Genomic DNA, 16202 nt, shown 5'->3' on the forward strand with positions numbered 1-16202 from the left:
TAACAGAGCTAAAACAAACAGAACAGATTAATATAATAATTGTTTAGTCCCTAGTTGTGTGAATTCTTCCAAAAGTATTGTTCGTAAGAAATCATTTTGTTATATATATTCTTGTTACTTTGAGCTAAATGTTTTGGTTGATATTCATTTTTCCAAAAAAAATACTGAATCTTGCTATGTAATCTACATACAAGTTCAATGTACTAATTTGGACTACAATTCCCTGCTGACATGCACGCAACTGCCAAAGCTCACGTGTTCTGTTAATTTGTCCTTCGCGCTCCCTTACTAGCACAGCGCTTACCTATGCAGGAGGTAAGTTGTGTGGAAAAAGCTCTGTGAATAATCTGATATTTTATGAAGCTATATGTACTTCTGAGATGAATGTTTGCAAGCATCATCTGTAATAACAGTCATAGCGTTTATGTGCTGCGTTTTAGACAAGTATAGCGCATATTGATCCGAATTTAATACTAATCACGATGGAACTACCGGCGCGTTCTGTTCTATGCAGACGGCATCGGTTTTGGCGCCATTGGGAATGAGATGGAAAAAGTGCTTAAACTTCTGTTTTTCTTTCCCCTCCTTTCCTTCTCCCTTCCTTCTATCCTCTCTTTTCCTGCCTCTTCCTTTCCTATTGTCTTTTCCCCCATTCCCTCATTCCCTCTCCATATTCCTCTCCTATCCTCCTTCTTTTCTCTTTTCGCCTCTCCTTTTTTTTTTTCTTTCTTTTCCTTCCTTTCTCCTTATCTCCTCCTCTTTCTTCTCTGTTTCTCCCTTCCCTTTTGCCTCTTTCCTTACTTTCCTTCCCCTTTCTCCGTTTCTTCTTCGCCCCTTCTTCATCTCTTCTTTCTTCTCCCCTTCTCTTTCTTCTCTTCTTCTCTTTCTTCTTTTTCGTTCTTCTTTTTTCCTCTTTCTTCCTTCTTTCTCCCTTTTTCCCCACTTTTCTTCCCTCTCCCTTCCTTCTCTTTTCGTCTCCTTCTCCTTCTTTCCTTATTCTTTTTTTCTCTTCCCCTTTTCCCTTTTCTTTTTCTTTTCTTCTTCTTTTCTTTCTATTCCTTTCCCTTCTTTTCTTCTTCTTCTCTTCCTCCTTTCTTCCCCTTTCTCTCCCTTTCTCTTTTTTCCCGCCTTTTTTCTTTCTTCTCTTCTCTTTTTTACCCTTCCTTCCTCTTCTTCTCCTTTCTTTTTCCTTCTTCTTTTTTCTTCTCCATTCTTCTTCTTTTTCTTTCTTCTTTCCACCCCTCCTTTTCTCCTTTTTTTCACTCTTCTCTCCTCCCTCTTCCGTCTTTTTTCTTCTTCTCCTCCCTTTTTCCTCTCCCCTCCTCTTATTCCCTTCCTTCATTCCTTCTTCCCCTTCTCTTTTCTCTTCTCTTCTCTCTCCTTCTTTTCTCACTTTTATAGAGCTATGGGCAGTTGCAGCAAACATAATGTTGAAACGGATTGTGTATGTGTGTATGCAGGAACAATAAAGACACAGGCAGAGAGGGAAGCTATTGAGTCAGCCGTTTTTTGTGCGTCCATCCTTTTAATGCGCGCTCTCCGGTAACACCTACCGTTAAACTGGTGCCGTGACCCTTCACTGGATCATCAGGATCAGCTCATTGCAGATCGCCGAGGGAGCTGCTAAGAATCGTGCGCTGTGGTCAGAATTTGTTTAGTGCCAGTAGGGAAAAATATTAATATATTCTGTAGTATATATTATCTGGTTTATTTTTCTTTCTTCACTGATATTTTATTTTTAATTATTTTCTTTGTTCAGTGTTAGATGTACAATGTCTCAGAAAATGAGTAACAGTGAATTTGATGAATATTCTAGATCTACTTTGGGTAGAGGCAGAGGTTTCATGTTTTGTGAGCATTTGGGGAATGAGGCAGGCTCTAGTGGATTTCACAGTGGAGGTGTGGGTCATTCTCAGTTAAAGACAGGAAATGGTAGGGGCAGAGGACGTGGCATGAGTCCGGGGTGGTCTCCTCTGGGGCAGTACTTGAAAGAAAGTCCTAAAATCTCTACTCCTATGAGTGACAGTGTAAGCTTTCAGCACTTGGCTGATATAGTGGGTCAGTTGGGAATGCAAATAGGAGACTCAATCGCATCAAGATTGATGACAGCAGGACTCTTTGATAAAGACAGTGTAAGTGACAAACCAAAGACCAATACAGTTCCTTGTTCTATTAGACAAGACGCACCTCAAGTGCCTGGGCATGTTAAGACTGAACACGAGCCCAGAGTGTTCAGAGGGGACGGTACCGACAAATTTACAGTCAAAGAGTGGGTTGACATGACCAAGACATACCTGAAAAAGCATAAATGTGAGTTGACTGACCAGGCAGAGGAGATTTTAGGCAGACTAATGGGCAAAGCCAGAGATGTGGTAAAAATAGCTCTGAAGAGTAACGAGTCACTGGATGTGAAGCGGAATCCATGTCTTCCTCTTGAAGACTTCTATACCACTTTGCCCAAGCACCAGGAAAGCCCTGTTGATTACTGGATTAGGCTTAATAAAGCGGCAGATACAGCTGATGAGGGACTACAACGTCAAGGACGGAAAATGGAGAACATTAGTGGAGAGGTGGCTCGCATGTTTGTTAAACACTGCCCTGATCCCAGTCTATCTTGTATTTTTAAATGTAAGCCAATCAGTGAATGGACATCAAGAGATATTCAGGTGCGACTTGATGAATACCAGAGAGAATTGCGGGCTTCAGCAAAGGCCAACATCCACACACGCTTTAAGAGTCATCCTGCTGCAGTTATTGAAACTGAATCACACCAAACAGTGTGTACCCCAGTTTTAACTACAGCTGAAAACCAGCCAGGTTGCTCCTCATGTCCTTCCTACACGTCTGCCTTACCACGCACTACTGTCTGTCCAGTTTCAGCTTGTCCCCACTCTAGACCCCTTGTCCCTCGCAGACCCCTTCTCTTTCACAAAGTGTCCAACAATCAGATGACGGTGTTCTTGGTCGCATGATGAACATGTTGGAACAGGTACTGTTGAAAGTGGAGCAACGCAGTTCAGCCCCTTCTGTTAATCGGCAGAAATTACGTCATGATTTAAATTCCCTGCCATGCAAAGTCTGTGGAAAAAACAGCCATTCTACACTGTCGCATTGCAAGTCTGACCATCTTTGCTTCAGCTATCTAGCTCCTGGTCACTCCAGACAGCAATGTCCAGACAGGCTTTCATTACATTCTAAGCTAATGTGTGCAGCCAACAATGCATGTTCAGGTGGAGGCATGGACATTGTGTATCAGAACACCCACATTGTCGGCCAAAGCGACAGTTTATTCTACACACCTGTGAGAGTTAGTAATAAAGTAACTCTGGGTGCCATGTTAGATAGTGGTTCAATGGCATGCACAATGAATGAATTGGCGGAACGTTCTCTCCTTGATGCAGGTGCCATAAGTGAGCATGACAGGTTCACTTCTGATGTCTCGCTAGTGGGTGTTGGTGGTTGACGTGTGAGTCCGAGATCAGCCTGAAATGGAAGTATATGGCTGCAGAATCATTGTGCCTACTTTAGTAGTAGAAGGACAGCATGATGAATTAATTCTGGGAACCAATGTAATAAAACACATTCTGTGAGAATCGAAGAAATGTGACCATTACTGGGAGGCCATCTCTAAGCCTTGCTCAGACCCTGAAACAGAGCAGTTCTTATCCATGCTGGCTGGCTTACATCGCTGGAGGGGTGATAAGATACCAGACAAAATAGGAACAGTTAAGTGCAACTCTGCCACCTATCTCGAGCCTGGTTGTGAGCATCTCATATGGGGAAAGCTGCCGAAGACCACCTTGCTTTCACCAGGCAGTGCAGTCATGACAGAGCCCACTACATCTTGTTCAGCTCCAAGGGGTATCATAGTTGCCAGGGTCGTGACCCCATTGTGGGCAGACAGATGGGTTCCACTGAAGATCATGAACATTTCTGATAAGCCTGTTTATCAGGTAAAGACTTAGCCAGAGAGGAACTAGAGTCTGTTGGCCTCAACAACTTGGACTTAAGTCTTTGTGATGTATCAGAGGACTGTAAGAATGATCTGGCTGACCTCATCGTACGCTATGAAGACACATTCTCACGTCACCACCTAGACTGTGAGAAGCAGAGGGATTTGTCCACAGGATTCATCTCACTGACCACAAACCATTCAGGCTGCCTTTCCGACGAGTTCCACCAAGCCAGTACCACAAGCTGAGACAGGTCCTAAATGAAATGGAAGAGAAAGAAATCATACGGAAGTCAACTAGCGAGCATGCCTCGCCCTTAGTACTCGTATGGAAGAAAAATGGGGAACTTCGTTTGTGCACAGACTTCCACTGGCTGAATAAAAGAACTGTTAAAGATGCACACCCTTTACCCCACCAAGCGGACTGCCTGGCTGCACTTGGAGGCAACTTCCTATTCAGCACAATGGATTTGACTTCCAGCTTTTACAATGTGCCATTACATGAGGATGACAGAAAATACTCAGCTTTCACTACACCAATGGGATTATATGAGTATTGTCGTCTCCCACAAGGCCTTTGCAATAGTCCAGGAAGCTTCATGCATATGATGACTGCCATTTTTGGTGAACAAAATTTTCTCAGTTTGTTATGCTATCTCGATGATGTGCTGGTTTTCGCTCCCGATGAGAAGACAGCACTGGAACGTTTAGAAATGGTATTCAGCAGGCTACGTGGGCATAATCTGAAATTGGCTCCTTAGAAGTGCCACTTTTTGAGAAATTCAGTTAAATTTCTTGGACACATTATTGACAAACAGGGTGTATCTACTGATCCAAGTAAGGTAGAGACTGTGTCACATATGTCTAAGGCAGATTTGATGGAAGCTGATGGTGTGACTCCTTCAGAGAAACATATTAGGTCATTCTTAGGAATGTTGAATTATTATCAACATTTCATTCCTAATTACTCTGCTCTTGCTCGACCTCTCTTTTCATTGTTGGCTGGTCAGAAAAGCAAATCAAAGGGTCACAGATTACACAGAAATGCTATAGTTAGACGAAAGCTGAGCCCCTGTGACTGGACTGATGAACATGACCAAGCCGATGACATGCTTAAAGCAGCCCTTGTCAACTCTGTTGTGTTGGCCCATCCAGATTTCAGCCGTCCTTTCCTACTTTCTACCGCCGCTTCTTTGGATGGACTCGGAGCAGTCCTATCACAGGTTCAGGAAGGCGAAACCAAAGCTAGACCAATAGCGTTTGCCAGTAAGTCCCTGACTCGATCCCAGAAGAATTATCCAGCTCATAGACTGGAATTTCTAGCGCTGAAATGGTCAATCTGCGACAAGTTCAGCCATTGGTTAAAAGGACATTAATTCACGGTTTGGACGGATAATAATCCGCTCACTCACATAATGACTAAGCCAAAGCTTGATTGTTGCGAGCAGCGCTGGGTTTCTGAATTGGCTGGTTACACTTTTGACATTAAGTATGTGCCAGGCTCGAGAAATGTTGTAGCTGATGCCCTAAGTCGTGTGCCCTTCATCAAATCAAATGTTGGTTACAGGCTGCTCAGTGAGCCATACGATAAGCTCCTTAGTGAAGTCAAAGAATTGTCTGGCACATCAGTGGAAGAAACATTTCGGTTATCGACCAACACAGCTGTTGCAAGAGTGCAAGAACAGCGCATACATGTACTGAACAACCTAATGTCTCCATCCATCATGCCCAGTCTGTACATGCCCATTTAGTTCACCATTTGCCTCAGACAGTTGCAATGAAAGAAGTGTCAGCTATTTTACAGTCTCACAATGATTGGGAATTGGGAGCAAAAACCCGTGCAGTGGAAATGGCACACTATCTCCCTCAACTCATCCCTGATGGACTAGATAACCTGCCTAGTTATTCTGAAAAAGAATTGCATGATGCACAATGCCAGGACAAGACCCTTTTACGTGTGCTGTTTTATGTGGAAAGAGGAGAGAGAAATTTAAAGAGACGGCCCAAGTTTTAAGATTCCTGAAACATTGGGAGGAGCCTGTATTGTGCAGTGGTATCCTGTACAGAGTCTGTCATGATCAGACTTCAAAAGTCAAACGACATAAGTATGTTGTTCCTGAGTCTTTTAAAGACACAGTTTTAAAAGGGGTTCATGAAAGTGCTGGCCATCAGGGCCAGTCAAGGACACTCAGCATTGTCAGACAGAGATTTTTTTGGCTACACATGGACAGAGACGTTAGGGACCATGTCCGCCCCTGTCAACGCTGTATTGTGAGCAAGGTGCTAGAGCCTGATGGTAGAGCGCCATTAGAAAGTATTGTCACTTCTAGGCCACTGGAGCTTGTGTGCATTGACTTTTGGTCAGCTGAGGACTCGCATAACCATTTTACCAGGCTGGCTCAGGCCTTCACTTGCAAAGACCAATCTGCAAAACAAGTGGCAAAAGTTCTCTGGGACAAGTATTTTTGTGTCTATGGATTCCCTGAGAAGATCCACAGTGATCAGGGACAAGTTTTGAGAGTGAACTGATTGCTGAGCTCCTCAGAACAGCTGGTATCAGGAAATCACATACAACCCCGTATCATCCGATGGGGAATGGCTCTGTTGAGCGTTTCAATAGAACACTTGGCAACATGATAAGGGCTCTGTCTCCGGAGGCGAAAATGAATTGGCCTAGGCATTTACAAACGCTCACATTCATGTACAATTGTACAGTTCATGAAACAGCGGGTTATGCCCCTTTTTACCTGATGTATGGCAGAATTCCCTGTCTTCCAGTAGACATCTTGTTTAGGAACATTCTGAGTGATCCTAACGTAACCAGCTATGACAAATATGTGACAGGGCTGTCTGAAGACTTAAAAAGGGCAATTCTGATTGCTCAGGAACATGCAAACAAAGAGCAGAACAGACAGGCCAAACTATATAACAGGAGAGTAAAGGGAACAACAATCGAAATTGGTGACCTTGTGCTTGTTGCCAATAAAAAAGAAAGAGGAAAAAGGAAAGTAGCTGACAGGTGGGAATCAGCAGTCTACACGGTCATTGACAAGAATGCTGGAACACACACACATATAAAATACGCAACACTCTTACTGGCCTAGAGAGAACAGTCCATCAAAACCTTCTCATGTTGGTTAATTTCTTACCTATTAAAGGTGCACAAGCAACCTCACATCCTGCATCTTTTGTATCCACTGAGCTCTCTGCTGACTCTGGTGATAGTGATGTAATGGCAGATGGATCACCACAAATAGAGCTGGAAACCTGCTTATCTCAAAGTGATGGACAGGTTGAAGTCAGCCACCATTCCTATGACCAAGCATTAGTCCCTGATGAATCACTGCATGTAGTAGATGTGTTTTGTGGCCAAGACAGCAATGATGCAAATGTTTTACCTACCCCTGCCAAATCAGATCCAGAAGTGAGAACCAAGGAGTGGATTTTACAGCTTCCTACTGATGGGCAATACTCAACTCCTTGTAAAGGAAACCTCACCAGTCCACTGACTCACTTGACTGATGATACAGCATCTATCAGAGCAGTAGACAACACTGTCTCTGAAATTACCTACCCTAGATATTACAATGAGACTGTTCATGCCTATGCCAGTTTACCTGGATCTGACTGTCCCAATATTGCATCAGTTCAGACTGACTGTGTTAGTGGGGTCCAGCATACTGACAGGACATGCACAGACAATCACATACAAAATTCTGATCCTGTCGTACATTTCAGGACAAGGGTGGTTCGTTCTATTCGACCTGTTAACAGACTTCTTTACACTGTCAAGACAGGATGTTGCTAAAAATTTACAGCAGAATTTTCAGTCAGTTTACAGGTCATTTGTTCAGGCTTTTAGGGGTTAATTTAAAAAAAAGAACGTTTTTGGGGGTTTTATTTATGTTTCTATTGATGTGCATAGTTTATTTCTGAGTGCTTCTTTTATTCTTTTGCTTTACTGTGCACGATGGACACGTATACGTACATATAGTGATTTGTAATGTTTAGGAATTATGGAAGTTATGGGTTAGTGTGGGGTGTAAAAGGCATCCTGCAACCGGTAGTTGGTTGGAGAGCTTGACCATCACTCTCTTTCCACTTCATCCTTATTGGATGCTTGAGGAAGTCGGTCTTCCCGATTGTGGAACCCAAACGGTGTGAAACTTTATTTACTGATTGTCCCAGTGTGTACATAATTTTGTCAGAATTCAGTGGGGGTGGGTGTAACAGAGCTAAAACAAAAAGAAAAGAATTAATTATAATAATTGTAGTCCTTAGTTGTGTGAATTCTTCCAAAATTATTGTTCGTAAGAAATCATTTTTGTTATATATTTCTTGTTACTTTGAGCTAAATTGTTGTTTTATATTTCATTTTCCAAAAAAATACTGATTCTTGCTATGTTAATACTACATACAAGTTCAATGTACTAATTTGGACTACAATTCCCTGCTGACATGCGCGCAACTGCCAAAGCTCATGTTTTCTGTTAATTTTGTCCCTTCGCGCTTCCCTTACCCCCAGCAGCGCTTTACCCTATGCAAGAGACCTATGGGCAACATAATGTTGAAACGGATTGTGTATGTGTGTATGCAGGAGCAATAAAGACACAGGCAGAGAGGGAAGCCATTGAGTCAGCCGTTTTCTGTGCGTCCATCCTTTTAATGCGAGCTGTCCGGTAACACCTACCGTTACACAAACAAAATCATTCAGAGTGGTTTGCTGTAAATGCTCCACCTGGCTGATCTGTGGTGGCATCTGTCACTGCGATCTCTCTCTCGATGCCCCGTATGCTGATGAGGGTGTGGATTTCGGACTTGACGTGGGCCGGGGCTCGGCTCAGCTCCAGCACAGCGTTCAGGAAGTCTGCCGCCTCTGTTGCGTACGGGAAACAGGTGAAGGGCAGACGAGTGCACGGCCTGTTGTCCACTTGAAGAAACAATAGCGACCTGCAGCAGACGGAAGAAAATTACAACAGAAAGTTGTGAACTTACTGAAAGGCTGAAGAATGTTTTGACATATCTGTTTAATTACTGTGACTCTTCCAGTTACTGCCAGACATCTTGTGTCCTGCAGGGGCGTAGATAAAAAGAGTGTCAAACTCAACCACTAAAGGAGCCATACTAAAAAAACCTCAACAAATCTGTGGGCCAGAGGAAAAATGGTTTTATTTAATTTTTAATTAATGTTGTGCTATAACTCCAACTGGCTTATGTTTCTTCAAAATATGCAAAAACTTCAACAGTACAAATATAGACACCTGCAGTAGACCTTGAAATATTATATGAATACTTGAAATACTCAAAATTTAAATGTCCCTGGGAGCTTGGCCTTTCAAACCAGTCTGCTTGCTTGAAATAGACACCAGGCATCATTTCTTTGCTGCGAGTTTATTAACATGTGAGCTCAGTTTCTGAGCTGCTGAGCTAATGTTAAGTGTTTATATTGGCTGAAATACAGTTAGTGTATTTGGAGACATGACTGGAGCAGAATTGCGCAGAACTGTGTAGAATTGAGGTGTAACCACTGTCTCATAGATTGTTGTTTGGGTTGGAGAGTCAGAGCACACATTATGTTGCAGTGCATTCTGGGGACTGTAGTGCCACACATTGTGAAACGGACTAATGTTGATAGAAAATTAAAATGGATAGGATTGTGTTGTGGGCCTGATCTGGCCTGCGGGCCTTGCGTTTGGCACATGGGTGTAGACAGAACCTTTAGAATGGTGTGGCCAGGCAAGACCCAGAGATTTCATTGAGGTGGCACACTGCTTAGAACAGGGGTTGGCAACCCAAATGTTATAAAGAGCCATTTTGTCCTTTCAACAAAAATCAAACCACCTTGGGAGCCACAACACTTTATGTCCATTTTACTATCTTGGCTGTAAATATGTCTCAGTATGTGCTAATATACTAGTATAGGCAAAAAATATATAATATTAACAAAAACACAGCCTTACTTTGCTCTGCTTTAAGCTTTAGCTCAGCTCTAGCTGCTTTTCTCGCGTCTCGGGCAGGAAACACAAGTAGAATAGTTTCTTGTAAAATGTCTTAATGTTCTTCTTATTGACCAGCTTCTTGTTTGAATTTTCTCATTCCACCTTAAATGATGCCTGACGCGCCAGAATGTAACTGCTGCTTTTTAATGTTTAACAGTGTCTCGTTGCAGATTAAACATATCAGGAAACCAGCTGGAGTGATTATAAATGCAAATTTATAAATGTCCATTCGTTAAAACTGTATTAGAATGATCAGCAGAGCTTTATTTTACTGCAAAGGAGGATTATTTTATTTTTATATAAAAATCTAATTCTGCTGTGGAGCTGCAACAGGGCAGTTAAAGAGCCACATGTGGCTCCGTAGCCACCTGTTGCCGACCCCAGAGTTAGATATAAGAAACAATAAAATATCATTACTTTAAAAAAATGACCTCTAAATTGTGTTGTTTTGTTTTCTGTACATATATAAATGTGTCCATCTTTTCCACATAAATATAAAATAGTACTTCATTAAAAATATTGCTGAAAGCTAATTAAAAAGACAAATAATGTGTTGACATATTTATCCATGAGGAAAATATGTATTTGAATCAAGTAAACACATCACTTTTTTAGGGCACAATGTTAACTTTCATATAGATATAACAGAAAAAAACATTTTATATAGACAGACTATAGTAGTTATTAATGCAGGCTGCCCTCACTACAGGTTATGCCTTATGTCTAATAAGTAGACAATACTGTATAGGGGAACCCACAACACATGCATGAATTAGTTAGTTAACGTGATAAATGATTATAGCTGACTAAGTTTTGATCATGAACTCATCACATAGCCTACTTCACAACATAGCTAACAGAGCAGCACTGCTGAAGGGACCCTGCGCAAAGTGACTCGCCTGTTTTCTGAGTAAATTAGCCAATCACAGCAAGATAAGTTAATTATGAAATGCAGCATCATCAGACTCTAATTGGTTACTACTCTGATTGCATCAGTTTTTAAAATGGATGCTTTATTGATGATAGCCAACTGATGACGGCTGTCTGGCTCACTTTCCGTTACTGAACTGACCAGAAGGGTGGCCATGCTTAATTCCAGGGAAGCACAACCCACTCCTTGGCTATGCTTCTGATGTTTTGCCCTTAAAGTGATGGCTAAAAAGACAAAGTGTTCGTCTTACCTCACACTGTAATTCAGGAGCACCTTCACAAGAACACTTTCATCTCAGGCCATCAGTGCAGAACCGAAATAGCCCCCTTACCCGTTGCTCTTGTAGGTGGGTGGTTCTCTGTGAAGATCTATCAACTGCTGAGCATCCAGACTGGACAGGTCAGCATTGAGCTGGAAAGGAACCACTCCCCTCAGTTTGACGCTGGTCTGGAGCAGGATGCTAAGAGCCCACAGCAAAGAGCTGTTCTGGAAGGGACCTTTCTGGAAGGGGATGGTGGTCTGCAGGACCAGGGCCCCTTTGGCCCAGTTGGGACGCTGGTTTTTATAGCAGTCTGAGCCATCCCACCCACAGGGGGCAGTGTGGCAGCCATGCTCACAGTGCATGTTGTCATAGTGGTCACGGCAGTACAGAATGTAGCCTGAACTGGGAGAGAGGAGTGATCACCATTAACTGGTTTATATAGTGTCTACAGTCATTGTCCACTTTATTAGAAACCTTTAGAAGCACTTAGATTACTTCCATTCACTGGCCACTGGTAATGTCCATGTATCTTATAGCTTCACAATATGGGTTTATGGGTGGTTGGTGACCCAGATATTTGAGGAAAGCAAGTATATTATGAAAATGTGTGTACATTTGGCGAACTAGTTAGCCAGCTTAATCTTAGTTAGCTAGAATAATGAAAAGATGACCGATAGCAACAACAATAAATCTCTAAAACTTGTTGACTAGATATTATTGTGATACGAGACTACATAGATGGGCTAACAACAGGCATTTTTTTCATCAGGCAATGTTGATGAGCACACCATCGCCCCCTACTCTGAGCTCTGCTTTTCACACAGTGTTGAATTGGCTAAAAATGTCACCCTCACATTTGGTCCCACCCACATGTAGCCCAAAATTTCTGTTGGTTATCCCCAGACATTGTTGTTATGAAATCACACCAGGTCCCACAAGGCTAAGCGAAGGCCTAGGATGGTTAACACAAACTGTGCATCAACAGATCGGCTACAGTCTCTAACTATACACCAGCAAGGGGGAATTACAAGGTAGAGGTTTCTGATAAAGTGGCCAGTGACCAGTGAGTATATTGATGTGCAATGATGATTTCTTACTTGCAGGATTCTTTGTTTTTGAGACAGTCGAAGCCATCTCTCAAGCACTGCGACCCGGAACACTCATTGTCACACACTCCATTGGCAAACTTGGTCTTACACATTTTGTCCACTGGACAGCTGCTCCATGGGTCAGTGGGAGAGGCTTTTGGTTTAGAGAGAGCAGAGAGATAGTCACCTAACAAATATCAAATCACGTTTATTGTCACATCACATTTACACAGGTGCGAAGGTGACAATGTACAGTTTTTTGTACAGTAATATGTTATAAAAGCTATGATATGTACATATGAGAATCTGATGATAAATGAGATGCAGGGTTAGAATATAAGCCAAACTATGGTGAGCCTCCCTGAAGGGTCTGAAGGGTCAGAAGCACAAAATGTTTTTCTGCACATAGTGTGCAGTTACACATTTCCACCAGAGGGGTCTCCAAATCTCCAAATCTTACAATGTATAGCTTTAACAGCTGGATGACTGGCACAATGCTAACAGATGGCTATAAGTTTCTATTACTTGTAAGCCACATTAGCCACGTAGCTCCAGTGCAAAACTAAAAAAGTAAACTTTGGACACCAAATGCATCTTGGCTGATTGACATTTGGCTTAAGGGGAAAGCTGTAGATTTGGTTTGTGGGCAGCATTTTAACCTACTGTAATAACATAGAAGTGTAATAGACTTGCTATGTCCAGCTTTTATGTAACATTTTCATAGTGTTATTCTGTCGCCACACTATATGATGTTGCCAATTCTTTTCATTATTACAGGACTGCAGATGGCTTTCAAATAGTGTAAACAAGCTAAAAATGGAGCTTGTGCTGGAAAGAGCAAAACTGTAGCTGTAAAAGTGGGTCAGATACTGTAGGGACTGCACGAGGCGTGTCCTTGGCCTGAGCCATAGAGGAAACAGGAAACTGGGTCTGAACCAAACAGGAAGTTTCCAGGAGAGGTGGATGGCAACAGGAAATGGAGTGGAATGGGAGCGGAGTTAAGGTTGAAGGGCATCAACGTGGTGATGAAGAACGTAATGGAGAGGAACAATAGGTTAACAGGTGTAGAGGACAATGAAGAAAGGAGACCGTTATAGACACAAATAAACAAAGGGCACCAGAAGTGTACGAAGCGTGAGAAGCACAGTTGGACTAAAGTAACAGCAATTAGTCAAGTAAAGGTTTTGTTACCAAAAAAAAAAAACATTCTGTTACAATACATTAAAAAGTGACAGATTCAGAAAACATTTAGAACACAACCTGGTGCGGCACACGGGAATATCTTTACTTAATTCACATTGTTCCTCACTGTTTATTGTGTTTAGTTTTCTTCATGTAATTATATGTAATTATTCTGTCAGCATGTTTTATGAAAATTCACTTATCATTTTAATGAATATCCAAAAATTCAGTTCCAAAAGTTCAACCTTTTTTTTTTCATTTTAATCACCTGCTATGCTCAGTAAATGTATACTGTCAGTTTACTAGTTATATACTTCTATCTTACTTCCCAAAACCAAAACATATCAGCCACTCTAACTAAAGCTAAATCTTAGCCCAAAACCTAAACCTAATCCTAACACTCTCTCCAACATTGACCTTAAACCCTGACACTTAACCTAAACCGTAGCCCTAAAACTGGACCTGAACTATGTTTGATTGTGAGTAGGCCATAGGGGCACCACCAGCGATCCAACATTCGTCCTTATATCTGCCCATCTGTCTGTTTCTTCATCCATCCTGCCATTTGATCCATCCATTCATCACTGTCAGTTGCTAACTTCTGACCTCACAGTGATTCAATTAATTCATTATGAAATGATTCAGTGTATCAACTATCTAACTACTACTACTATTACTATTATTATTATAAGAAATTCTAATCAGTTCTAACATTCCAAAATCAGTGCACTGTACTCGCCACCTGGGGGTCCTAAGTGACATCCTGTTTGGGGGCCTAATCAATCTAAGTCATATTATTTTGTATGAGGGAGTTAAAAATGAATTAATGTTTCAGTCATTTAATGGCATCAAAAAAGCAAAGGTAACATAATAAAATATGAACTACTAGGGAAACAGAACCTTCAAAAGACTAAACTGTCTACATAAATATAATATAATATAAAGCATAAAATGTGGCCTGTGCAAAAGTTATGGCACATTTTCATAAAAAAAAAGCAACAAAAATCAACCTTTGATTTTCCAAGTAAAAATATATTAACATCCTCTACAGGGAACAAACTTACACTGACTTATACTGACATTTTTGCTGCTTATTATTTTAGTGCACATTTTCTATTTATTTCCTTGAGTTTAACATATTTGAAAAAATGAAACATAAAATGTGCATAAAACATGAATCAAACGGAAAACATGCCATAACTTTTTTGCACTGGCCACATTTGAAATGTCATAGCAAATAATCAGTAATTGTGTATTAATATGTGCAGAAGTGTTTTCTGTGTAGAGGATGTGTTCACTTGTTTTTGCTTAGAAAAAACAACAAAATATGTTATTTGATCAGGGGTGTTCAAACTTTTGCATACTCCTTATACTGTAGTACAATCAAAAAAATCATCCAACAAGGTTGTTGAACTTAGGAAATGAAAATGTTGCCATTAAATACATAATTATGTTGTCTTTCACTAACATTATTACATAAAATGGACAAAAAGTAAAAAAAGTGCATTTTAATGAATGAACATTTTATACAGGTTTTTTTTAGTGTATTTTGATAATTATTACAATGTTTATGGTTTGTAGTGATGCTCTGATGCTCTTCCTTCTCTGTATTTATCCATCCATTTATCTACCCACCAATTTATCACAGGACGATCATTTTGACTGACCTTGACATGGTGTGCTGAAAAGCCATAGGATGAAGATCAGAGCCACCATCAGGACCATAATCAACACTCAGCTTCTTCTTCTTTCTTCTTCAAGGTGTGTTGGACCGAGACGACCGTGTGTTTCTGACTTTTTGATCCGTTAGGTCTCTCCTTCCCAGCTCCTTCGCTAAAATTCCCTGATCCGTTTGAACAGTAATGTCTACACACCTACACTCCCCCCATCAACACCCACCCGCTTTTCTCTATCGTTCTGTTTCAGAAGCACTGCGGATATCTGGACTACTTCCTGCCACTGTGTGGAAAAGAATAGGTCTGTATGTGTGTGTGTCCGGTTGTGGCCAGTTTGCAGACTTCAGTGTTTTTTGTTTTTGCAAAAGTGAGTTTACAGTACGAGCAATAGAATAGAGCTGAACAGAATTGTTTTTCAACTCTGTCACCACTGCATACTTAACATTAAAAAAGCCGTACATTGCACTTCCACATGTTAATGAGTAAACTTTTCAAAAAATTTTCAAAAAACACTGATTTCTTTACAGAGGTGGTGAACCAGGGGTTACAATGTATACACTACAAACATTGCAATATTTACTATCTAAAACCACCAATGAATCTACACGTGTCTTCTGAGTTGTTATATGTAATGCTGATGATGGTAAAACTGTGGTAAATTTGAAAAAAAAAGTTTTCTTTGAGGAATATTTGGCCTTACCCTACGCTGCATATCCCTTACATCTTCTAAAAATACATTTTAGGCCAAAAACCTAAATCTCAAAACTCCCATAAATCAACGTCTCTGGCATGGGGAATCATGTTCATAATCATTTTGTGCAATAACTTTCTGTGAGGGAACTTTTAGAGGTGGACATCTGGTTCTTATCACCACCACTGTGAACAATTCTGACTCTGTAAGTTTCTCTAGAATTGAGCATTTCACACCAAACCACTCTGTGGTTGACTGACTTTGTTTACATATTGATGATTTAAGTAGGCATTTTTTTTTAATTGGTGGAATTCCCCTTTAAAGACAAAATATTAACTGTTAAAAATCATTAATGGGAAAATGATGTGCACATTTGAATCAAGTCAATTTAATGCATCACTTATTTCAGCATATACTGTGT

The 16202-nt window shown here is 41.0% G+C and overlaps 1 protein-coding gene across 1 annotated transcript in view; it reads right to left on the reverse strand.

Moving 5' to 3' along the window:
- The window catches only part of notchl (notch receptor, like), a 28371-nt gene extending 13037 nt beyond the window's left edge, over positions 1 to 15334 (reverse strand). The window contains exons 1-4 of the mRNA XM_036558896.1: positions 15082 to 15334; positions 12242 to 12386; positions 11214 to 11546; positions 8691 to 8902 (exon numbers count right to left, since the gene is read on the reverse strand). Of these exons, the coding sequence (XP_036414789.1) occupies positions 8691 to 8902; positions 11214 to 11546; positions 12242 to 12386; positions 15082 to 15139 (748 nt within the window). The 5' untranslated portion in view covers positions 15140 to 15334. The remainder of the gene's footprint in view (positions 1 to 8690; positions 8903 to 11213; positions 11547 to 12241; positions 12387 to 15081) is intronic.
- Positions 15335 to 16202: the final 868 nt, after the last annotated feature.

This window comes from Colossoma macropomum, unplaced genomic scaffold, assembly GCF_904425465.1.
Source record: "Colossoma macropomum unplaced genomic scaffold, Colossoma_macropomum, whole genome shotgun sequence".
Taxonomy (NCBI): Eukaryota; Metazoa; Chordata; class Actinopteri; order Characiformes; family Serrasalmidae; genus Colossoma; species Colossoma macropomum.